The sequence below is a fragment of the Paramormyrops kingsleyae genome, chromosome 14 (assembly GCF_048594095.1).
Source record: "Paramormyrops kingsleyae isolate MSU_618 chromosome 14, PKINGS_0.4, whole genome shotgun sequence".
NCBI classification, from domain to species: domain Eukaryota; kingdom Metazoa; phylum Chordata; class Actinopteri; order Osteoglossiformes; family Mormyridae; genus Paramormyrops; species Paramormyrops kingsleyae.
The window spans coordinates 25,098,762-25,125,671 of record NC_132810.1 but is presented as its reverse complement, the minus strand read 5'-3'; the positions used below and the strand labels follow the sequence as shown (position 1 = coordinate 25,125,671).

General features: G+C 41.1%; 1 protein-coding gene across 1 annotated transcript; it reads right to left on the bottom strand.

Annotated features, from left to right (window-relative positions):
• Window positions 1-16,601: 16,601 nt before the first annotated feature.
• Window positions 16,602-26,493, bottom strand: LOC140578379 (uncharacterized). The gene is made up of 7 exons (XM_072698978.1): window positions 26,473-26,493; window positions 26,285-26,328; window positions 23,380-24,435; window positions 22,911-23,100; window positions 22,173-22,370; window positions 16,931-21,989; window positions 16,602-16,611 (listed from the first exon to the last, which is right to left on the bottom strand). The coding sequence occupies exons 3-7, from the start codon at window positions 24,433-24,435 to the stop codon at window positions 16,602-16,604; spliced, it is 6,513 nt and encodes a 2,170-aa protein (XP_072555079.1). The 5' UTR covers window positions 26,285-26,328; window positions 26,473-26,493.
• Between the last annotated feature and the right edge of the window lie 417 nt (window positions 26,494-26,910).

Genomic DNA, 26,910 nt, shown 5'->3' with positions numbered 1-26,910 from the left:
CCCGATTTGCATTTCTGCCTATATCTACAGACCTGTCAAGCCTACAGTTGAAATTTATTGCCAGTCCAATTCACTATGTCCTGACAAATCAAACTGCATATAGATCTTGGTTCTACATCTTTGCCTTCTTGCATGATTTACAGATGTTTTGAAAACAGGTTTTTTTGTTAACCTCCTAGGATTTTCGCCTAACATCCATAAATCTGATGTCATTCAAATCAGGAGACAGTCCTTTTAAAGATTTACAGAAAAAACTTAAACTTTCGGTAAGATACAGCCACCAGCCACACCCTGACTGTACAGATGTCTTGCCCATTTCAATCAGACAGCTATATCTCAGGAATTCTTCAGCCAATCATTACAAAATTTGGCTCACTGATGTAGGACTGTACCACAGAGAGACCCTCCAAATTTCGTGTCGATCGGTCAATCAGGAGCGCTACGCCACTGTCTATATACATCTAAGACCCACCTAGGCTCATTGAGGTAAAATGAGTTACCAGATCAGGTAGGAAGGTGTCTACTGATCCCACCCATTTTACTCACAGCAGCGGGTGGCTCAGTGGGCTAAACTTGTATGCTTGTAATCGGAGGGTCGCAGGTTCGAACCCAGCTTCGGTGGGTACTCGAGCTAGGCAGCCCGACGTGCACAGCATACCCTCCGTGTAGTGAGCTGTGAGACTTAAAGGCATTTTCCCCACGAGGATCAATGAAGCTTCTATTATTGTTAATTAAGACGTGCTCAGGCACTACTACAGAGGGTTGAACAATAATTATTTTTCTTCCCTAAAACTGAATGCCCAGCCTAAACCGTAAGTCCTAGTCTGACCAAATTTGGCAACCAGATTCCTATTCCTACCCACTACTCAGTCTCACTGACCCGTCCCAGTCAGTCAGATGGGGGCGCTACAGCTCCCTGATTTGCATTTCTGCCTATATCTCCAGACCTGTCAAGCCTACAGTTGAAAGTTATTGCCAGGCCAATTGAATATGTCCTGACGAATTTCAACTGCATATAGAACTTGGTTCTACATCTTTGCCTTTTTGCATGATTTATAGTTGTTTGAAAATAGGTTATTTTGTTAAACTCGTAGGCTTTTTGCCCAACATACATAAATCTGTTGTCATTCAAACCAGGAGACAGTCCTTTTAAAGATTTAGAGAAAAAACTTAAACTTTCGGTAAGGTACAGCCACCAGCCACACCCTGACTGTACTGGTGCCTCACCCATTTCAATCAGACAGATACATCTCAGGGCTGCTTCAGCGAATCATTACCAAATTTGGCTCACTGATGTAGGACTGTACCGCAGAGATACCATACAAATTTTGTGTCGATCGGTCAAACGGGACTGCTACGGCCACTGTCTATATACGTCTAAGACCAAACTAGGCTTATTCAGCTAAAATGAGTTACCACATCAGGTAGAATGGTACCAACCAATCTCAGCCATTTAATCCACAGCAACGGGTGGCTCAGTGTGCTAATCCTGTGTGCCTGTAATCAGAGGGTCGCTGGTTCGAACCCAGCTTAGGTTGGTATTTCAGCTAGGTATCCTGATGTGCACAGTGTACTCTTTGATGTTGACTGGCCTGTTACACCTGCACTAAAAGCAGCTCCATCTTAATGTCTGCCTACTACTGAGACCGTCCTACATCTCCTATCCTGTTATGGCAGTCTAATTCTGTCTGACTTTCTACTACCTTTGCCGCCGGTTCTCTGCCGTTATTCCTCTACTGTCCTACCAGTCCGATTGTCCTACGCTTTGGACCCTTTCGTAACTGCCTGCAGTTTCTAGTTATTATTATTATTATTTTTCTGCCCTAAAACTGAATGCCCAGCCTAAGCCGTAAGTCCTAGGCCTACCAAATTTGGTAGGATGATTGGAATTCCTACCCACTACTCAGCGTGTCCGACGCATCCGACTCAGCCAGAGGGGGGCGCCGTAGCGCCCCCCAACACGTTTTGGACGATATCTCCTGTCCAGTTTGTCCTACCTTCGAAATTCTTTTTTCTCCTGATACAGACAGCCATGCCCTACCAAAAAGTCAATGGGACCATGAAGCTCCGCCTACTTAGATTTTTTGCTAATTTGCATAATTTGCAAATCCTACTTTTTCCTTCAAGTCCTGGCTTGTCCTACCAAATCAGACAAATGAGGTGTCAGACGAATCAGAATTCTCAGCTGATCAAGAATCATTAAGAAAATTCAGACATTTTTATATCCTACGGCCATTAGCCACGCCCTAACAATGTCCAAATTTGGCCCGTTTTGGTCTGACGGCTGTAACTTGGCCGTGGCTTGGCCTACCTTGACCAAATTTGAAATGCTACCTCCCTACACCATTCTGGGGACACGGTCCGAGGCGGGCCGCATTTCGCCCATAGGGGGCGCTACAATTAAAAACTGGCAATATCTCCTGACTGCCTTTGCCAATCTTACTGAAATTTGGCAGATATGTTCTAGGGCCCAGCCTTACATCAGCCACATACAATGGCAGTCATTATTCCTTAAAGAGTGGCCGCCATCAGCCAATCAAAATCAAGCAGCCATTTGACAGGCTTATCAATGACCAATCTAGACCAAATTTTGGTGCTATATTTGTCCTCCGACCCGCAGCCCACCATGCAAAGGACACCTCACTCGGCCACATGGGGGCGCTACAGTGCCCTAATTTACATTTCTGCCTATATCTTCAGAACTGTCATGCCTACAGTTGAAATTTTTTGCCATTCTAATCCACTATGTCATGCCAAATCAAACAACATATAGAGCTATTATATGCATCTTCGCATTATTGCACAATTTTGTATTTTTCTAAAAACAGGCTTTTTCATTATCCTCCTATGATTTTCGGCCAATCTACATAAGTCTGTTGTCATTCTAATCAGGAGACAGTCCTTTTAAAGACTTAGAGAAAAACATAAACTTTCGGTAAGGTATGGCCACCAGGGACACCCTGACTGTGCTGGTGCCTCGCCTATTTCAATCAGACAGCTATATCTCAGGCATGCTTCGGCTAATCATTACCAAATTTCTCTCTCTGATGTAGGGCTGTACCACAGAGACACGTTCCAAATTTCATGTCAATCGGTCTGACGGGAGCGCTACGGCCACTGTTTATATATGTCTAAGACCAACCTATGCTAATTCAGCTAAAATGAGTTACCAGGTCAGGTAGGAAGCAGTCTACCGATTTCCCTCATCTTACCAAATGCAGCATGTGGCACAGTGGGCTAAGCCTGCGTGCTTGTGATCAGAGAGTTGCCGGTTCAAACCCAGTTTCGGTGGCTACTTGACCTACCTGTATGCTACAGCCACCAGCTACATCCAACCTGCACCATTTCCATGCTCATTTCAATCAACCATCTAAATCTCAGCCGTGCTTCAGCCAATCCTCATCAAATTTGATGGCCTAATGTAGTAAGGGACCTCAGACAGACCCTCCAATTTTGGTGCCGATCGGTCAAACGGGGGCGTTACAACAATTTAACATGTCTGTATAAACCTTGAAAATCAGTTCAACTTACATTTATCTCATTTCTGTTATAGTGACATATTACTGGTTAAAATATTTTGTACTGCCAGTTCTATGAGTCATGCCAAATCAATACATATGCAATGCCGAATGATAGTCATTTTCATTCACTTGTGATGTTTAAAAACTTAATAAATAACATATTACTGTAACTTCTACAATGTCCAGCCCAAGTAGGTCATTCTGGTAGTAAATCAATCAGGACATTGCCCTTATGGATAATTCATAAAAATATCTTGACCTGTATGCTATGGCCACCAGCTACAACAAACCTGCACCATATCCATGCTCATTTCAATCAACCATCTAAATCTCAGCCATGCTTCAGCCAATCCTCATCAAATTTGACGGCCTAATGTAGTAAGGGACCTCAGACAGACCCTCCAATTTTGGTGCCAATCGGTCAAACGGGGGCGCTACAGCCACTGTCCATATATGTCTAAGACCCACCTTAGCAAATTCAGCTGAAATGTCCTTATTTCTCATAATATGCAACACAGCCTATGTTTACACAGGCAGTATAAAAAATCAACTCTGTAATATCTAGACTTACCAGACCAGTTATTAAGGTGCCTAAATCTACCAACTAGTCAGACCATCTGACCAAAACAATGCATTCAGTCAGGCTAAGGCACTGCACCACAGGGTTCTACATTATGTCCTACATTTCCAGACCTGTTAGACCGACACTCAACAATCTCCATCCTGATTTCTACCTTCTACTGAAACCATCTGACCTAAACAAGTTCTGTTCTGTCTGACATCTGCTGACCTGTAGTTCAGTCTGACTTGTTAGTGCCCTCCTCTCCGGTTTGCCCTACATCTCCTGTCGCATTAGAGCTATGCTAAATCTACATCCTGTTATGGCAGTCTAATTCTGTCTGACTTTCTACTACCCTGGCCGCCGGATCTCTGCCCTTATTCCTCTACTGTCCTACCAGTCCGATCGTCCTACGCTTTGGACCCTTTCGTAACTGCTTGCAGTTTCTAGTTATTATTAAGGGTCCAAAGGACGAAGTCCTTATGGACCATTATTGTTTTTCTTAGGATTATTATTATTATTATTATTATTATTATTATTTTTCTGCCCTAAAACTGAATGCCCAGCCTAAACCGTAAGTCCTAGGCCTACCAAATTTGGTAGGATGATTGGAATTCCTACCCACTACTCAGCATGTCCGACGCGTCCGACTCAGCCAGAGGGGGGCGCCGTAGGGCCCCCCAACACGTTTTGGACGATATCTCCTGTCCAGTTTGTCCTACCTTCGAAATTCTTTTTTCTCCTGATACAGACAGCCATGCCCTACCAAAAAGTCAATGGGACCATGAAGCTCCGCCTACTTAGATTTTTTGCTAATTTGCATAATTTGCAAATCCTACTTTTTCCTTCAAGTCCTGGCTTGTCCTACCAAATCAGACAAATGAGGTGTCAGACGAATCAGAATTCTCAGCTGATCAAGAATCATTAAGAAAATTCAGACATTTTTATATCCTACGGCCATTAGCCACGCCCAAACAATGTCCAAATTTGGCCCGTTTTGGTCTGACGGCTATAACTTGGCCGTGCCTTGGCCTACCTTGACCAAATTTGAAATGCTACCTCCCTACACCATTCTGGGGACACGGTCCGAGGCGGGCCGCATTTCGTCAATAGGGGGCGCTACAACTAAAAACTGGCAATATCTCCTGACTGCCTTTGCCAATCTAACTGAAATTTGGTAGATATGTACTAGGAAGCAGCCTGTGGTCAGTCACCTACAATGGCAGTAATTATTCCTTAAAGAGTGGCCGCCATCAGCCAATCAAAATCAAGCAGGCATTTCACAGGCTTCTCAATGACCAATCTAAATCAAATTTGGGTGATACATTTGTGCTCTGACCCTCTGCCTAAACTGTAAAGGACACCTCACTCGGCCAGATGGGGGCGCAACAGTGACAACTTTTGCATTTCTGCCTATTTCTCGAGAACGGTGAAGCCTACAATCGACATTTCTTGCCAGGTCAATTAAGTACGACATGCCAAATCAAACAACATGTAGAACTTGCTTCTGCATCTTTGCGTTTTTGCATAATTCATATTGGTCTGAAAACAAGACATTTCGTTAACCTCCTAGGATTTTCACCAAACCTACACAAATCTGGTATCATTTAAATCAGGAGACAGTCATAATAAATAATTCATAAAAAAATCATAAACTTTCCATGAGGTATAGTCACCAGCCACACACAAACCATACAGGTGCCATGCCCAATTCAATCAGACAGCTATATCTCAGGCCTGCCTCAGCCAATCATCACCAAACTTTAATATATCCTGTAGAATAGTAGTCCGGAAGGGCCCTCCAAATTTGGTGCCGATCGGTCAAACGGGGGCGCTACAACAACATAACATGTCTGTATAAACCTTGAAAATCAGTTCAACTTACATTTATCTCATTTCTGTTCTAGTGACATGTTACTGGTTAAAATATTTTGTACTGCCAGTTCTGTGAGTCATGCCAAATCAAGACATATGCAATGCCCAATGATAGTCATTTTCATTCCCTTGTGATGTTTAAAAACTTAATAAATAACATATTACTGTAACTTCTACAATGTTCAGCCCAAGTAGGTCATTCTGGTAGTACATCAATCAGGACATTGCCATTATGGATAATTCATAAAAATATCTTAACCTGTACGCTATGGCCACCAGCTACAACAAACCTGCACCATATCCATGCTCATTTCAATCAACCATCTAAAGCTCAGCTGTGCTTCAGCCAATCCTCATCAAATTTGACGGCCTAATGTAGTAAGGGACCTCAGACAGACCCTCCAATTTTGGTTCCAATCGGTCAAATGGGGGCGCTACAGCCACTGTCCATATATTTCTAAGACCCACCTTAGCAAATTCAGCTGAAATGTCCTTATTTCTCATAAAACCTTGAAAGAATTGTTACCTTTCCCTTCACCTGAGTCCATATTTCTTATTCACTTTCATTTTTCACCGATTTGCCTCATAGAACATTATCAGACTTAATTTACACATAAGAAGGCCTGAAAGTATTGAATACAATTTCTAAAATGGAGCGCTGACTCCACCTGCTGGCCACACTGTTTCCATGCCCATTTTATTAAAATAGCTATATCTCTGGCATGCTTCATCCAATCCTCACAAAATTTGACGCACATCTGTGTTACTAGACTTCAGAAAGACCTTCCAAGTTTGGTGGCAATCGGTCAAACGGGGGCACTACAGCCACTGTCCTAATATGTCTAAGACCAACCTTGGTTAATGCAGCTGAAATCTGCTTATCGTTTATTTAAAAATTAAAAAATTAATCACCTTTCCCTTCATCTAAGTCCATATTTTTAATCTGCTTATATTTTCCTGCCATTTGACTTTTACAAATCTTTCAAACTTCAATCTTTCTTCAGGCTGTGTACACTGCAGCAATTACAATTTTATAATAAATTGGCCAGCAGGTGGAGTCAGCGCTCCATTTCAATAATGCCTTCAATACTTTTAGCCTTTCTCCTGTCTAAATGTATAACCTAGAATATGATACAGCATGATATTACTGCTGTTACATGTCACAATACGCAACTCAGCACTTTGTTAAGAATATGCAACACAGCCTATGTTTACACAGGCAGTATAAAAAAGAAAACTGTAATATCTAGACTTACCAGACCAGGTATGAAGGTCCCTAAATCTACCAACTAGTCAGGCCATCTGACCCAAACCATGCATTCAGTCAGGCTAAGGCACTCCACCACAGGGTTCTACATTCTGTCCTACATTTGCTGACCTGTTAGACCGATACTAACTAATCTATATCCTGATTTCTACCTACTACTGAGACCATCTGACCAAAACAATGCATTCAGTCAGGTTCAGGCACTACACCACAGGGTTCTACATTCTGTCCTACATTTCCTGACCTGTTAGACCGACACTCAACAATCTACATCATGATTTCTACCTTCTACTCAAACCATCTGACCTAAACAAGTTCTGTTCTGTCTGACATCTGCTGACCTGTAGTTCTGTCTGACTTTTTAGTATCCTCCTCTACGGTTTGCCCTACATCTCCTGTCACATTAGAGCTACGCTAAATCTCCATCCTGTTATGGCAGTCTAATTGTTGCCCGGTCAATTAAGTACGACATGCCAAATCAAACAACATGTAGAACTTGCTTCTGCATCTTTGCGTTTTTGCATAATTCATATTGGTCTGAAAACAAGACATTTCGTTAACCTCCTAGGATTTTCACCAAACCTACACAAATCTGGTATCATTTAAATCAGGAGACAGTCATAATAAATAATTCATAAAAAAATCATAAACTTTCCATGAGGTATAGTCACCAGCCACACACAAACCATACAGGTGCCATGCCCAATTCAATCAGACAGCTATATCTCAGGCCTGCCTCAGCCAATCATCACCAAACTTTAATATATCCTGTAGAATAGTAGTCCGGAAGGGCCCTCCAAATTTGGTGCCGATCGGTCAAACGGGGGCGCTACAACAATATAACATGTCTGTATAAACCTTGAAAATCAGTTCAACTTACATTTATCTCATTTCTGTTCTAGTGACATATTACTGGTTAAAATATTTTGTACTGCCAGTTCTGTGAGTCATGCCAAATCAAGACATATGCAATGCCCAATGATAGTCATTTTCATTCCCTTGTGATGTTTAATAACTTAATAAATAACATATTACTGTAACTTCTACAATATCCAGCCCAAGTAGGTCATTCTGGTAGTACATCAATCAGGACATTGCCCTTATGGATAATTCATAAAAATATCTTGACCTGTATGCTATGGCCACCAGCTACAACAAACCTGCACCATATCCATGCTCATTTCAATCAACCATCTAAATCTCAGCCGTGCTTCAGCCAATCCTCATCAAATTTGACGGCCTAATGTAGTAAGGGACCTCAGACAGACCCTCCAATATTGGTGCCAATCGGTCAAACAGGGGCGCTACAGCCACTGTCCATATATGTCTAAGACCCACCTTAGCAAATTCAGCTGAAATGTCCTTATTTCTCATAAAACCTTGAAAGAATTGTTACCTTTCCCTTCACCTGAGTCCATATTTTTTATTCACTTTCATTTTTCACCAATTTGCCTCATAGAACATTATCAGACTTAATTTACACATAAGAAGGCCTGAAAGTATTGAATACAATTTCTAAAATGGAGCGCTGACTCCACCTGCTGGCCACACTGTTTCCATGCCTATTTCATTCAAATAGCTATATCTCTGGCATGCTTCATCCAATCCTCACAAAATTTGATGCACGGCTGTGTTACTAGACTGCCTCAGCCAAGCTGCAAAAGACCTTCCAAGTTTGGTGGCAATCAGTCAAACGGGGGCACTACAGCCACTGTCATAATATGTCTAAGACCAACCTTGGTTAATGCAGCTGAAATCTGCTTATTGTTTATTTAAAAATTAAAATATTAATCACCTTTCCCTTCATCTAAGTCCATATTTTTAATCTGCTTATATTCTCCTGCCATTTGACTTTTACAAATCTTTCAAACTTTAATCTTTCTTCAGGCTGTGTACACTACAGCAATTACAATTTTATAATAAATTGGCCAGCAGGTGGAGTCAGCGCTCCATTTCAATAATGCCTTCAATACTTTTAGCCTTTCTCCTGTCTAAATATACATCCTAGAATAGCATACAGCATGATATTACTGCTGTTACATGTCACACTCCCGCAACTCAGCACTTTGTTAAGAATATGCAACACAGCCTATGTTTACACAGGCAGTATAAAAAAGCAACTATGTAATATCTACACTTACCAGACCAGGTATGAAGGTCCCTAAATCTACCAACTAGTCAGGCCATCTGACCCAAAACATGTATTAAGTCAGGCTAAGGCACTCCACCACAGGGTTCTACATTCTGTCCTGCATTTGCTGACCTGTTAGACCGATACTAACTAGTCTATATCCTGATTTCTACCTACTACTCAGACTATCTCACCAAAACATTGCATTCAGTCAGGTTCAGGCACTACACCACAGGGTCCTACATTCTGTCCTACATTTCCTGACCTGTTAGACGGACACTCAACAATCTCCATCCTGATTTCTACCTTCTACTCAAACCATCTGTTGTCCTACCTGTCCTACCTGTCCTACTTGTCATACCCTTTGGACCCTTCAGTAACTGCCTGCAGTTTCTAGTTATTATTATTTTTTTCCTGCCGTAAAACTGAATGTACAGCCTAAACCGTAAGAGCTAGACCAACCAAACTTGGTGATATGATGTCAATTCCTACCCGCTACTCAGATTCTCCGACCCAGGCCTGTCAGCCAGATGGGGGCGCTCTAGCGCCCCCCAACGCGTTTCAGTCCATATCTCCTGTCCTATTAGTCCTACAATTGAAATTATTTTTTCTGCTGATACAGACGGCATTGCTCTACCAACTTGCCATTTGGACTATGAAGCTCCGCCTACTTAGATTTTTTGCTAATTTGCATAATTTGCAAAACTGACCTCTGCCTTCAAGTCCTACCCCGTCTGTCCCAATCAGACAAATGAGGTGTCAAACCAATCAGTTCTCTGAGCTGATCAAGACTTACAAAAATAATCATGAAATTTCTGTATCATACGGTCTTCAGCCACGGCCAAACTTTGTATAAATTTGGCCAGTTTCAGTCTGATTGCTATAACTTGGCTCTGCTTTAACCAATCTTAACCAAATTTGAAATTCTTCCTTCCAGCGCCATTCTGGGGACTAGATATAAGACTGGCCCCATTTCATCAATAGGGGGCGCTACAACTAAAAACTGCCAATATCTCCTGACTGCATTGACCAATCTAATTGAAATTTGGCAGATATGTAGTACGTCCATGCCTGAGGTCAGACAAGTATCATGGCAGTCATTAGTTGTAAAATCCTGGCCACCATTAGCCAATCAAAATCAAGCAGCCATTTGACCAGCTAAACAATGAGCAATCCAAACCAAATTTAGGTTGTACAATTGTCCTCTGACCTTGAGCCCACCCTGTAAAGGACACCTCAGTCTGCCATATGGGGGCGCTACAGCACATTTCTGACTATTTCTCAACAATTGTCAAGCACACAGTTGAGATTTATTGCCAGGCCAATTCAGTATGATATGCTACATCAAATGACATGTAGAACTTGGTTATACATCTATGCCTTTTTTAATGATTTATATAGGTCTGAAAACAGGGCTTTTTCTTAGCCTCGTAGGATCTTCACCAAACCTACACAAATCTGGTATCATTTAAATCAGGAGACAGTCAATATATAAAATTATTAAAAAAAATCATAAACTTTCCATGAGGTACGGCCACCAGCCACACCCAAACCATACTGGTGCCACACCCATTTCAATCAGACAACTATATCTTAGGCGTGCCTCAACCAATCATCACCAAACTTAAATATATAATGTAGGACATTACTGTGGAAGGGCCCTCCAAATTTTGTGCCGATCGGTCAAATGGGGGCGCTACAGCAATATAACATCACTGTATAAACTGCAAAATCAGCTAAACTTACATTTTTCTTATTTCTGTTTCAGTCACATATTACTGATAAAAATCTTTTGTCCTTCAAGTTCTGTGTGTCATTGCAAATCAAGATATATGCAATGCCTAATGATAGTCATTTCCATTACCTTGTAATATTTAAAAACTTAATAAATTACATATTGCTATAACTACTGCAATGTCCAGCCCAAGTAGGTCATTCTGGTAGTAGATCAATCAGGACACTGCCCTTATGTCTAATTTATAAGGATAACTTCACCTGCCTGTACAGTATGGCCACCAGCCACACTGAACCTACAGCATTTCCATGCTCATTTCAATCAAACAGCTAAATATGAGGTATACTTCATATGATCTTCATGAAATTTGACCCACTAATGTACCAGTGCACCTCAGACAGACCCTCCAAATTTGGTGCCAATCAATCAAATGGGGGTGCTACAGCTAATGTGCATATATGTCTAAGACCCACCTTAGCAAATTCAGCTGTAATGTCCTTATTTCTCATCAAATATTCAAAGATGTGTTCCCTTTCCCTTCAACTAGGTCCATATTTTTAATTCTTGTTCATTTTTCACCCATTTGCCTCATAGAACATTATCAGACTTCATTTACACATGAGAAGGCCTAAAAGTTTTAAATAGCATTTCTAAAATGGAGCGTTGACTCCACCTGCTGGCCAAATGATTTCCATGCCCATTTCAAGCAAACAGTTATATCTCTGGCATGCTTCATCCAATCCTTACAATATTTGATTCACTTCTGTATCAGTGGACTACAGACAGACCTTCCAAGTTTGGTGGCGATCAGTCAAACGGGAGCGGTACAGCCACTGTCCTAGTATGTCTAATACCTACCTTGGCTAATTCAGCTGAAATATCCTTCATAATACTTTCAAACAAATTGTTAACTTTCCCTTCACCTCAGTCCATATTTTTAAGCTCCTTTCATTTTTCTGCTATTTGACGTATAGAAAATTAACAGATTTTATTTATAAGCCAGGCAGTATATTGCAGATTTTTCTCTTTTTAGTATTAAATTGGCCAGTAGGTGGAGATCATGCTCTATTTATATTGCACTTTTTTGGAATTTTTTTTTATAGATTTGCCAGCAGGTGGAGTTCATTCTCTAGTTCACTAATGCCATTCAATTGTTCCAGGGCTTCTCATGTCTAGAAGAATACTTTACAAAATGGAGTAAGCCGCTGTTGTTTTGAATATACAAGACAGCATGTGTTCACTGAGGTAGTATAAAGTAAACTTAACTTGTATGATCTAGACTTAAAATATTAGGTATGCAGGTGCCTATTTGTACCAACTATTTAGACCATCTGACACAAACCACACATTCTTTTGGGCTGAGGCACTTCACCAAAGGGTTCTATATTGTATCCTATATTGGTGTACTAAGGCTGCTTCTGCTAATGGAAGTAGTCAAACTGCCACACCAGGGACTGCATGCATACAGCAGGCTAATATTGTACATTATGGCCATTTACTATAGAATGTCATTATAGTGTAGTGTGGTTTTTGTTAAATGTTGCTCATGACATTGTAATACTTTTTCTATGTGTATTTCCTTTACTGCCTGTTTCACCTACCATAATTTGAAATTTATTCTGACATTTACATGTGTATTTAAGATGCTTAAGAATGATGACTGTATTAATGATTATAATATTTATTGTTATTCATTAGAGACATAATGGAAAACACATTATACACATTGTAAAATTGCAATTAACTACATTTGTCTTAGCCAAACATTTAGGTTTGTGTTATTGTTTTTGAGGACGCTGAAAAAGTACATTGAGGCCACAATAGTTGAGCCAGCACAATTGACATAATATTTCGCATATGATGTGCATACCATTCTTACATAAACAGTGTATAAAGACCACAAAGTGTGATAGTAGCACTCATATATATATACTACAAAACTGCCAACATGGCAATATTATTTTGAATATACAATTTAGTGTAAGTCAACACAGGCATCACAAACAAAGCTGGATTGTTATTTTGACATCAATTTAACCATGGCATCATGACTGTGAATTACATAACATATTATGTAGTACAGAACTGTTACAACACATCATTAATATTTTGTTATTGCAGAGTAAAAGTGAAAATAACTCAATAAATACTACAAAAAAAATTGTGACACATCACAGCAGGGGCGCCACCAGAAATCTTGGGCCCAATGAAAGATTACAGTTTTGGCCCCCCCCCCTTTTTGCGAAAAGGTAAAGCCCCTAACAGGGCCCCATGTCAGTGCTGGGCCCCTAGAATTGTTCTAACCTTTCCCCCCCTGGCGGCGCCCCTGCATCATAGCAATAAACATCCACAAGTAACAGCACATTTTACTCAAAGTACCTTTGCTGTCAGACTATAGTGTGTGGAGATGATTTCTGGTGCATTTCACTTCAGGCATCTGTGTGTGGTTCATACTGTCTGTGTCCAGTCTCTGAGTCCTTTAGAGAACGCTTTGCTTGTCGACAAAATGGGCGCAGGGAAACTTGATGTGGTGAGTACGGTGTCACTGATATGAAGATAAGGCACTGGAAGAGAGAGTAAAACCAGAAAGTTGCATGTCAGCCAATCAGACACTTGCAGTTGTAAAGTAAAACTACTTCACAGACAAAATAATCTTTCAAAGAGGTAAACTCACCAGGCCAGACCATCTGATTGTTCCAATGTACCAGGCAGTGTGATGTGTTAACGAAACTTGATGTGGTGGGCATGGGGTCAGTGTCATCAACAGCAGGCGCTGGAAAAGATTAAAAGATTAAAAGCATAAATTGACATGTAAGTTAGACAAACACTGATAGAGTAAAACTAGAACTACACCAAAGAGGAAGAAACCTCTGAAGAAGGCAAACTCACAAGGTCAGCGCCTGCTCCTCTGATCATGTAGCATTCAGTGTGATGTGTCACACTCCCAATGTACAGCTGTATGACAAAGGATGCAGTATAGCAGAGCTTGGACAGACAGATGTGCCTTAGCTTGATCATCAGGGAAGCACATGGCAGTTGTGCCTTAGTGACCTGAGGTTATACATAGGAGAAGGCAGGTTAAAATCTGGAATATAACAATGTAGTACCGATTTCTGACAATACTTAGTTAACCAATTTATAAGCTCATACACTGCAAACTGGTATGTTTTAACTAACATGCCCATGTTAAGTGAGAAAACTGTCACTCACGCACCTTTGCTTTGCCCACGCAGTCATGGCACATCCACTATGTCTAGATAAACATCTCACACTCACTGCTCAGCTTTCCCACTTAGGTATTAGGTCATCCACATGTATGACTGTTTAGTGTTACTTCATTTTAGCTGTTTGAAGAAACACACAAAACATAAACATTACTCCAAAAATTGCATCATATACATAATACCATTATATACAGTCAGTGTACATATGTCCAACATTTCCTTTTAGAGTGTGAAACTACACTGTAGAACACTATACAGACACATGTCAGTATATGGTCTTACCTTAGCCCATAGATGTCTCTGTCTCTTCGCCCTCTCATCATTCTTTTTGATCAAAGCCTTGCTCTGTGAAATTCTGTGTCTTTTTAGCATGTTTTGCAGTACAAGACATTAGTTTGGCACTGTGTACATCTGATGGTACTTCTTCATTTCCTTACATTTAATTCATTGTAATTATATATTATACGTTATATAAACAACTACACATTTACATTTTCCAAGTGTGTGGTGCTGTGTAAAGAGGTTCAGTGCACTGTACTGGCCCAGAACACAACATTTCTATATAGGCAACAATGCATTTCATGAATAGTCAATTATATCACAGGACATCTAAAATTGTTTATGTTTTTGTGGAAAATTCATACCATCAACAAGTTTGGCATACTGCTGTTGTGAGGCAGTTGACAGAGCACATTACCTCCCTTTTCCAAGCCCATGTCGCGTCCTCTGTGCTAATCTTCCCCTAGCCCCCACACTCACCCCCAGTGCCAGGTGCCCCATCCTCCCTTGCTTCTTGCCCAGCCCCAGCCCTTGTCCTAGGCCCCCTGTCCCAGAAGGTGAAGCCCAACACCGCTCCCTTAAGATTAGCCTATGCTTAATGGTAGCTAACATGTTATATATAAAACTACACATTTACATTTTTGAAAGGCGTGGTGCTTTGTAAAGAGGTTCAGTGCACTGTACTGGCCCACAACACAGAATTTCTATGTATGCAAGAAAATTTTTTATGAATAGTCAATTATATTGCAGGATATTTAAAAAAAATAATTTTTAATTCATAACATTTAAAAAATTTCGTATACTGCTGTTGTGAGGTACTTGACAGAGCACATTACCTCCCTTTTCAAAGCTCACATTTCTTGCTCTGTCCTAATCTTCCCCTAGCCCCCACACCAACCCCCAGTGCCAGGTGGCCCATCCTAGCCCCCTTATGCCTAGCCCTAGTGACCGTCCCGTAACCTTAGTCCTATGTCTAGTGGTAACCCAATCAGCCCACCTCAGACTACTCCCCAGCAACAGGCTGCCATGTCCAGCCTTAGTCCCCCCTGCCCCTGCCCCAGTGCCAGGTCTCTGAAGCCCAGCCACAGCCCCCTACAGCATGGTGCCAGCTGCAGGCCTAGCAACAGCCACCTCAAGGTCGACCCCAACCCCCAAAGCCCAAAATCAGCCTCAGGCTAAATGCCAAGCCCTGAAACACCAGCTCCACTGCTAACCTCTGAGGCCCAGTTGCAGCCTTCTGAAGGCCAGCCACAGTCCTAGCCCCCCACAGCCTACTGGCAACCCTAGTGGTAGCTACTGATGGCCAGCCCCAGGCCTAACCCCTAAAGCTTGGCACCAGGCCAAGCCTCCCTGCCAACCCCCCCCTAAGGACAGCCACAGCCCCAGTCGCAGTGCCAGCCTCCTGAGGCTGATGTACCCCAGAAAACTATCACTGCAGCACAAAACTTATGTTTCTTACTGATAATATCTTTCATACAGTTTCTTACAGATAATGTAGCACCACACATTCATGATGGCTGAAATACGTTGGCATTGCTGAAACAAAAATTCTGTTAGTCAAAATGTCTTTCACATACACATGATCAATCAAAGTGCCTTTCCCAGTGGTTGCTTCTTTCACAAGTTGAGCATACCCATGTTCTTTCATAAAATTAGCAATTGTATTTACTGCCAAATGATTTACTCTATGACAAAATTTTTTGTTTTTTATACAGTTTCTTATAGATAATGTCTTTTATACAGTTTCTTACAGATAATGTAGCACTACACATTCATGATGGCTGAAATACGTCGGCATTACTGAAACAGAGATGCTGTTAGCCACAATGTCTTTCACATACACATGATCAATCAAAGTGCCTTTCCCAGTGGTTGCTTCTTTCACAAGTTGAGCATACCCATGTTCTTCCATAAAATTAGCAATTGTACTTACTGCCAGAAGATTTTCATTGAAGTCGCCCATGATGATTTTCCCACCTTCCACACTGTCCAACCAAGTGATCAACTGCATCAGGTTCTTCTGAAAGATTGTCAGATTATACAAGGGTGGTCTGTATAGTACCAAGACTGTTGTTCTTAGTAGGCCCACATTGAACTGCAGACACTCAATGTTGACACACTGCACATCAGTCACAGTACAGTTGGTATGTTCTTTATAATACAAACCCACACCACCATGTTGTTGCTTCTTCAGTTCAGCAAAGAAAGCATCACTACTATCATATGCCTGATGTCTGGACTTCCCATGGTATGAAAATGCAGGCAGCTGTACATCTTGTGTGTCTTCCTCCAAATTTAACCATGTCTCTGTCAAGCAGATGATATCAGCTTCCATATACCTTCTGTCTTGCTTTAGGTCATCCAGGTGACATGTAAGTCCTTCAACATTGTGTAGGAGAATTTTGCATGATGATGGCACTTCCATGACAGGCTCAATAAACACAGGCATGCTTTGCATTGCAGTCTCAATGTCTTGTTTTGCATATATAGCGGTCTCCTTAAAGTCTTCTATTATGAGGCCTTGCAGAGAAGTCACACGGCTTAATGCTACATATGCCTGTCCAGCTGCAAATATCTTCTTTAGTGATACAACAGCCTTATCCACTGTCAGACCTTGTACCTTGTGTACTGTACAAGCCCAAGCTAATTTCAATGGAAACTGCCGTCGTGTTCCACCACTGTTTGTCACTCTCTCTTCCTCTGGTTTGATTCGTGTAGCTTTGTCCAACCCTGCTTTTAGGCATGGCTTCTTTCCCCTGAGTGACTTTCCAGCTGCTTCATTGTCAAATGTGATGTATATCTCTGATGGAAAATCATCATCAGTATCAAAGCAGATGTCACTGACTGTACCAAATGCACCATTTACCAGGCCATCTGAAACATCGATGTTTTTCAGCAGCATTACTCGTGCATTGACACCTATATGTAGTGATTCTAGGAGACATGTCTTCTGAACATTGGCATGATGTCCATGTTTCCTTTCCAATCTGCCAGTTGCAGCAACCCTTTCAAAATCCTGAGCATGAATGATGACATGGTCTGAGCACATCTTCCGCAGTGTATGGTAGTTATGCTGATCAACTTCATCATTGGTTGCATAAATATGAAGAGCAGTACTGTCTTGTCCTTCGCCTGTCACACATTGTTTCAGCATAGCGATGTCTTCCACCAGCATTGCATCACCCCTTTTGCGTTTCCTTAGTCGATTCAGCAACTGTGCAAACTCCATGTCTTTCTGCCTCATAATTTCAGTCAGCTCCACCATAGCAAAATGATTCTGCCATAGATTCACACCTTTACCCTCAGTATACAAAGCTTTCCCTTTCACAGGACAAAGTTGGTAGAAATCTCCAACAGCAATGATTGAAACATTTCCAAAAGCAGAATAATCTCCAATTTGTTTGATTTGTCTTAATCTGCCATGAATATATGCAAGCAGCTTGTGGTCAACCATTGAAATTTCATCTATAATCAATATCTGCAGGTTTCCCAGTTCAGCTCTCAATGAATTTATTTTTTCATCTCCAAGTGGTTCATATGGCAACTTTACATCTGTTGCAATATGGAAACAGGTGTGTATCGTTGCAGCTTTTATGTTGTAAGCACTAACTCCAGTTGGAGCAGTCAGTAACACATGAGTCTCCTCTGGATTATGTGACAACTGACGCAAGATATGAGCTGCCTCATACTGTATTGCTTTGATCAAGACTGACTTGCCCACACCTCCAGGTCCAGATATGAATACATGAAATGGTTCTGGGTTTTCACCACGTGCCTTCTGTAAACACCAGTTTCGTATTTTGTAAAAGATCTCAGATTGCTTGTTATTCAGTGAGCGAAGTAAAGCCAACGCTTCCTGCCTGGACATACCACAAGGATTGTCATGCAACATATAGCGACTCGGTCTTGGTAACAAATCTGGGATCTCATCACGTTGTTCTCTCATTTCTGGTGTAATGTTGGATTTGCTGGCAAGACACTCTAACCGTTCACGTTCAGTCTCCGGACAAATCTCTGCCCAAGCATCTTCCATTGCACCATGCAGCTGTAGGTCTTCCTGAGCTTTGTCTATTGCACGTGATTCCTTTTCAAAACTTGACATGTTTGACTCCACAACCAGTTTCACTGAATCCAATTCATCATCAAGAAACTTGACACAACCAGTCTCATAGAATTCCTGGTAACTGCCAAAAGTAGAAGGTTTTAACTGTGCATCGAAATAATGTGGCAGAAAAAGTTGCAAAATGCTGTGGTAATATTTTTCTGGGTCCTTTGTGGGTGAAAAGCGAGCATACCGAACAACAGCTGCATCTGTGCGTGTCCTTTTTTTCACAAATCCTAATTTTCTGTCCAACTGCACACTACCAGGGCATGAGCTTTGAGACTTAGATAGTATTCTGTACTCAGATGCAAATCTCGCCAGGCACATTCCTGCAAACACTTCTGTTTCTGGTCTGGCTTTATATCTATCAGTGATACTGTTCATCCAAATTCCTTGTTCATCCTCATTCTCACACTCAGCTTTCTTCCGTATGACGTTCAATGGAAGGCTCATTTTTACCACATTTTCTCCAGTTGGGATAAACTGCACCTTTCGTGATCCCTCTTTCAACCTCATGTTAGTCAGACGATAAACACTTTCTTGAGCTGAAACTTCACGATTGTGTAGGAAAACACTGCCAAGTTGCCGAAGAGCTTCTTTTGCATCACGGTTACCTTGCTGGGAGGCCTCTTTCTGAGCATTTGCCAGTAGCAGTCCCATCTCTCTCTCAGCTTTGGAAATGTAGGAAATGATGTACACAATACATGAATATGCGTCAACCACAAACTGAATGTCCATGTTTGCATTCCAACAGCGTAAAAGGTCTCTGTTATATTGGTTCACCCACACTTCACATGGTCTCCTCTTAAGAACAATGGTAGTTTTCTTTGTGATTCTTGAGTACGCAGCTTCAAATATTTCCTGACTGATACCAATTGTACTAAATAAGGAATCAACAGAGTCATAGTTGGCCTCAGGGTTTAGTACAGCATCCTTCACTTTTTTCATTATAGCATCTGCTACCTCTTTTTTCAGGGGCTGTCCGTCTGTCTCACCATCTCCAAGTTTGCATGATGACACAAATGTTCTGTTGCTTGGAGGACGTGGGAAATTGAATCTACAAGTTTTCCCTTTTTTCTTGCATGTTTTTGAGTGCCTCTTACTATGTTGCTGTACACTACATACAATTTCATGCATTTCATCGTTACCCTCTGGCATTTCACATGTCACATAGTGATCAATGAAAGCTGATACTTCATCTTCATCATCTTTGCCAACCTTAGGTGCATCTTCCACCCAAAACAAACAGTGAGTGTGAGGTGATCCCCGTTGCTGAAATTCTATTCTGTAGAAATAGTCAACTATTTTGCCAATGGGTTGTGCTTCTGACATGATGACATCTTTCAGGAAGCAGTGGAATCGATAATCAAACATTCTGGCAGCTGTCACAGGATTGTTTTTCAAGAGTGCACATCTTTCTGACCAGTCGAGCTCAGCACTTGATGCATCTATACCATCTTGTTTGAAGATTGCTGTCATCAGTTCTGTCCAGCGTAAATCAGCAGAAGAAAAGGAGCAAAACCATGTGGGAATACCAAGCTGTCTTACCATTGCAAAGAGATCTTTCTGAACACTTTGCCAAAAAACAGGGGTGCCTCTGATTGGTCTTAGAAATTTATAACCTTCATCAAAATTGAACATCTTTTGTAGAGCCTCCTTATTTGTCAAAGTTTCTGATGTAACAGTAGACTTATCCCGTGCATCATATCCTTTTCTCACAGCAATGGACACATTTGACACAACCTGCTGAAGCTCAGACAAATACTGCCCATAAAATATATAGTCTAAGTTTTTTCCAAAACGTCCATCTGCATTAAGAATTCTTGTATTTAAATACCTACACAGTGTCAGTTTTTCCTTCCTTCTGTCATGAAAAGTGCCTGTTCCTTTTGGGAAAAGGACTGGAAAACATTTAGCTTCATTTGACTCATCAGTTAGAAGCCTCACTGGATTGTTTCCTTCTGCAGGTGCCATAGACATGATTCCATCAAAGTGCTGATCCAAGATCTCTTGTGCTATGTCTACAGGTTGAAGACACGTATCCATATACATGCCATGTTGTTGTCTATCATGCAGAGTTTCATCCATTTCCTCATCCTCCATGATATTTTCATTACGCTCTTCATCTGCATGTATGTCACTTACATCACTAGGTACTTCTTCAGTTTTCTGCAGGGGATTGATCCAGTCATTGTTGAACTGCACATTGCTGTAAAATTTGTTATTCTCTGTAAGATACACCAAAGCCTTCTTGATTTTTTCTGGATGCACAAATTCATATTTGTAATGCCCTTTGTAAGTTAACTTCCGCTTCAGCTTCACACGAATCATAAGGTCATCATTGTTCACTCTTGGTAAAGATTCAGCTACATTCGAAATGCTTGACGGGACACAAGTCACAGGACCATGAACACCATTTTGTCCACCTTTTGGCAAAGACACAATTCTCATAAAAGGAATATGAATACCAATCAGATGTTGTTCCAGAGAATTTAGACACTGCAACTCAGGAGGAACTGGGTCTACAGCTAGACTGTTTCCAACACTCTCTGCTGGCATTTTCCCATCAAGAATCTTTCTATGACATGTGTGACAAATCCACAATGAACTAGTAGGGCCCATCAGACTGCTACAATTGTCAGAACAAGTATCTATACATTTGTGCAAGTATGTTTCAGTGATGCACTGCAATGCCAGTAATGCAACTGCCTGTGATTTTCTTAAGTATTGATCTTTTCTGCATATCACAACTTGGTGCTTAAATAACATTCGATGACATACTGAGCAAATGTATACAGGTCCTGTATTTATTTTGTCTCTAAACTGTTCAATCACATACTGAATATCTTTCCGTTTATCCTTCTCCTTAGTCCTTTTCTCAATATTTTTGTTTTTTACTGTATTAGCAAAATTGCTATTTGTTTTGTATCTATCAACACTTGACTGCTGCACACGTTGCCTGTGTTCAACGTCTGTGGCATATTTCTTGACACTTGACTGCTGCACACGTTGCCTGTGTTCAATGTCTGTGGCATATTTCTTGACACTTGACTGCTGCACACGTTGCCTGTGTTCAATGTCTGTGGCATATTTCTTGACACTTGACTGCTGCACACGTTGCCTGTGTTCAATGTCTGTGGCATATTTCTTGACACTTGACTGCTGCACACGTTGCCTGAGTTCAATGTCTGTGGCATATTTCTTGAGACTTGACTTCTGCACACGTTGCCTGTGTTTAATGTCTGTGGCATATTTCTTGATACTTGACTGCTGCACGCGTTGCCTGTGTTCAATGTCTGTGGCATATTTCTTGACACTTGACTGCTGCACACATTGCCTGTGTTCAATGTCTGTGGCATATTTCGTGACACTTGACTGCTGCACACGTTGTCTATGTTCAGTGTCTGTAGCATATTTACTTACACTTGACTGCTGTACACATTTGCGGTACTCCATATCTGTGGCATACTTACTGATACCTGATCGTTTAACATGGTCTCGGTAGTCGTCATCATCATGGTAGCGCTTCATCTTTCTGGCAAGTTGTTCCTCCCTGTATACATCACTTATGTCATACCGTCTTTTTTCTTGTTCCAGTTTTCGTCGACTTGATGCCATTTCAGATGGTGTATTGTCAATTTCAGAGCATCGTGTGGCACAACCCTCAGTATCACGCCCTTTTACACAAGTTACAGCCTCATAATGTGACTCATTACAATGTTTCAGGTATATACCTCTCTGATCAGAACCAATACATGTGGAGTATTTCAACCATTTGTTATTGGAGTATGTGAAAATATGCACACCAAGCAGATTAGCAGCAGCTTGAATCTCTATCTCAGATGCCCAAGTACCAACATATTTCATCCGTGATGCAGTGACATACTCAGTGACAGAAGAGTGACCTTCCCTAAGACAAGCAACATACCTGGATTGATTTTTTAGTATGTCACCAACAACAGCACGTCTAATTTTCCTGTGTTCTTTCTCATTTCCAGTAATAGCAAAAGCCAGAGATCTGAAAAAGCAGTTACCATCACCAGTAATAGGCACCATTCTGCAAGGGTCACCCATTGGAAACTGTGCAGCCATGTTTACATGACCATGATCAATGTACACCACACCAAGCTTACAGGAAAGGCTTCTTTGCTGCTGTGTTGTCAAAGGACTGAACAAAAACTGCTCACTGCATAGCTCACTGATAAATACTACATCACCTTCATTGCTCACATGCATATTAACCTCAGGTTCTGCATCATCTGTCACATTTGGCCTTACCACACCATATTGGCTCTCTGACATGCTGGCAAACTGCTGGACTCTGGTCACTGAGAAGTTACCGTCTGGATGGTCTGACATGCTGGTAGGCTGGTTGAGACTGGTGACTGAGGAGTTACCATCTGGATGCTGGTGCAGGATGCTTCGACTGGTCACACTCACAGCTGTAATCTCAAACTGTTCCCCTGTTGCATCTAAAGACAGTCCTAGGGTATTTACATGGTCTAGCAAAGAATCTATGTTAGAGTGGTACACCAATATACTTCTGCCTGATGCGTCGCTTGCTCCATCTCCTCGTCGGGAATGGGAGTCGATCACCACATACCATGACCCTTGCTTAATGATGGCACATGTATTTACTTTAAGAGTAAAAAGACACGCATCATACAGTGAGAATACTCTTCTTACCGCTTGATCAGCTGACATGAGAATGTTGCACATATCTCCATATTCACTCACACCAAACAAGCCAACAAACATGTCATCATGGTAGTTTATTTCAAATTTATCACCATTAAATGTGTACTCAGTTGGTAGATCTCTCACAAACAGATACCCAGAAGCATCTCCAATTCTCCCAGCGTCTCTGATGGTGGTGTAGAGGTCATCTCCATTCAGCAGCACTTGATCAATGTCTGTGACTGACCAGGTTAAAACATTCTTTACCTTACACGTCACTATAGCAATCAAACTATTAGCAACACATTGCTTGTTACTGTTGACTCCAAATCGTGGGTGTCCTTGATGGAAGGAGCCTCTCACAGTACGTGCCTGAGGAAAATGAGTAGGTGCACAGACAGTTACAGGGTTCATATGCTGCTGTTGAGCCAGGGTACTTTTTTGTTCAGACATTAGCAAGGGTTTTGCCAAGGGTTTTGCCAATGTTTTTGCCAAACGGCAACGCTTCGGACAACGTTTTGGACAATGCTTCGGACAACGCTTTGGACAATTGTTTGGAACAGAGTTTGACACTTCAAGTGCTGAGTTAGATGGTCTCATGGATGGTTTTTTAGATGGTCGTTTAGATGGTTGTATAGCTGCAGCCTTTCTTTTAGGAGGTGGCTGCACAACCTCGTCAGTCAAAGCCTTGTCTTTATAAAAAGAAGGCATATACAACTCGTCATCAGTCCTACAAATGGCACCCAGGGTGGGAACCTGGTGGTCATGGCTCGTCGGGAAAGTCACAGTCTGGATCTTTTTGGTATTCCAGTAGGGGGGAAAAGAAATAACCCCGTCAGTCATAGCCATGACAGAGTCAGGCCGCGGCTGTACGGCCTGCTCAGGTTGTTGGTCGTGGCTCGTCGGGAAAGTCACAGTCGTGATCTTTTTGGTATTCCGGTAGGGGGGAAAAGACGTAACCCCGTCATCGGTCATAGCCACATCAAAACTATCAGCAGCTCGCCGCCGGTCCATCAGCCTCTTCTTCGCTGCTGCTGAACGCTTGGACGCCTTGGTGCGAGGCATCTGCAAATGAACAAGGGGGGGGGGGAACAACACAAGGCACACCTGCTTACAACCTTACTTTGCACTGACATCTCAATTATACGTCCTAATAGCTAGGGATGTACACTTGTAATTTAAAATCACAGGTTCAAATCCCCAACAAGCAAGGTACCACTGAGTTACCATCAGCAAAGTACAACCTCAAACAACTGCTCGAATGATGCATCTGTCAAGTTGTTCCTCCTTGGATGGAACGTCATAGCGTCTTCTCTTCTGCCAGTTTCCAACAGTGTTCCATACAGGTTACATGTCGAAGACATTTTATGCTCGTGCAGTGTGTGTGGTGACTCAGTAATTATCAGATATCACAAAACTAATTTTGATTGATATGTATTAAAACAATTACAATGCTGTTCTGTGAGAACTATGTACACTGACACATCTCAGCTACTAAGAATCAGTGATGAAGCTAAATTAATATTGAAGTGTATGGACAGTAAACCACAATTTACACACTAAACATTTTATGAACTGCTCGAATGATGCATCTGTCAAGTTGTTCCTCCTTGGATGGAACGTCATAGCGTCTTCTCTTCTGCCAGTTTCCAACAGTGTTCCATACAGGTTACATGTCGAAGACATTTTATGCTCGTGCAGTGTGTGTGGTGACTCAGTAATTATCAGATATCACAAAACTAATTTTGATTGATATGCATTAAAACAATTACAATGCTGTTCTGTGAGAACTATGTACACTGACACATCTCAGCTACTAAGAATCAGTGATGAAGCTAAATTAATATTGAAGTGTATGGACAGTAAACCACAATTTACACACTAAACATTTTATGAACTGCTCGAATGATGCATCTGTCAAGTTGTTCCTCCTTGGATGGAACTTCATAGCGTCTTCTCTTCTGCCAGTTTCCAACAGTGTTCCATATGGGTTACATGTAGAAAACATTTTATGGTTGTGCAGTGTGTGGTGACTCAGTAATTATCAGTTATCACAAAACTAAGTTTAATTGATATGCATTACTTAAAGCAATTACAATGCTGTTTTTCTGTGAGAACTATGTACACTGACACATCTCAGCTACTTAGAATCAGTGATGCAGGTAAATCAATATTGAAGTGTCTGGACAGTAAACCACAATTTACACACTAAACATTTTATGAAGCATTACAATCCTTATCCTACAATCAATCTCTAACATGACTTTCATTGTTAAAATGACACACTTACCTGTGAAGTCACACTGCAAAACAATATTACATAAGCTTCACCTCAACACGAACAGATGGGTTTCTCACATGTATTTCAATTTTTCCTGTCACTACAATGCGATTTATTACAAATGCTACAAATTACTAATCTCACAGACACAAATATACCTTAAAATCAATATCATGGCCATTTACCATATTGGGGAAAAAGCACCTCTGCCACTATATATTCAATGTGCTGTTGTATAAACAAGTCTTAATTTTAATATTTTAAATTAAATTTAAGGAAGCACTTTTTTTTTTACACAGCATGTACCTACAGTACAGAAAAGTCTTCGTACTAGTGTAGCGCAAACTAAAACCCTAGGTTCCTTTAAAACAGACCTAGATAAGATTACCAACTATAACATATTAAGCAATAACAATCACCTATAAAATACTATGCTTCTCTTCCTACAGAGAATGCATTTACAGCATACTGCTGAAATATGGAATAGTCTTCCAGGTAGTAAATTGTAACCCAAAACCCTGGGTTACCTTAAATCAGATAGATAAGATTTTAACAACTAACATATTAAGCTTCTATTTCTATAGCAAACTGATGTAGTGGCAATGCTCACTTCTCGAAGTGCACAAAGCATACCGTTTATCACTTTCTCCTTGGAAATGTCTTTCTCCAGCAGAAATCTGTAGAGAAAAGTGACAGATGACTTTCATAGCATCAACATTTCTCAATAGTCAGTCTTTATTTAAAACACCATGTACACTTGAAACCTCCTCCACGGTCATTCTCAAACAACTGGTGGTAGACAGCAGCTTCAAAATATTCACCTTTGATCCCTCTGTCGACAGACCTCTTCAAAGTCTATAAAGACAAGATGTATGACTTAACTGACGTGTATACATTTCATTACTATACGAAACATGGATACCACAAACATTTTTTACTGTAGCATTCCAAGCAATCCTTTAACATTAAGTTTCTTTCATAACGGCTTACATTACTAGTAAAATACATATTACATTTTTACTGTAAAATATACGTAGTAAATTCACATCGACTGAGGGGAATGACAAAAGTGCACCATACAAACATCGCTGCGATGTAATGCAGCCTCACATACATTTGTTTCACACCGGTCTGTATCTGTTTTCGTACTGTTACAGTTCCTAAACACGCAGGCATGGCTCCTTGCCGGTTAATTCTGTCCGTATTTACCGTGAACTGCTGCAGTAGTAACTAAGCAGTTATTGCCTTACTTTACAAGT

Coding starts and splice junctions, on each gene's coding strand:
- LOC140578379 (XM_072698978.1), bottom strand. CDS start 24,435: ATGCCTCGCACCAAGGCGTCCAAGCGTTCAGCAGCAGCGAAGAAGAGG. Junction 23,101..23,379: donor TCATGTCAGCTGATCAAGCG/GTAAGAAGAGTA, acceptor ATCCTGCACCAG/CATCCAGATGGTAACTCCTC. Junction 21,990..22,172: donor AGACCATGTTAAACGATCAG/GTATCAGTAAGT, acceptor AATATGCCACAG/ACATTGAACACAGGCAACGC.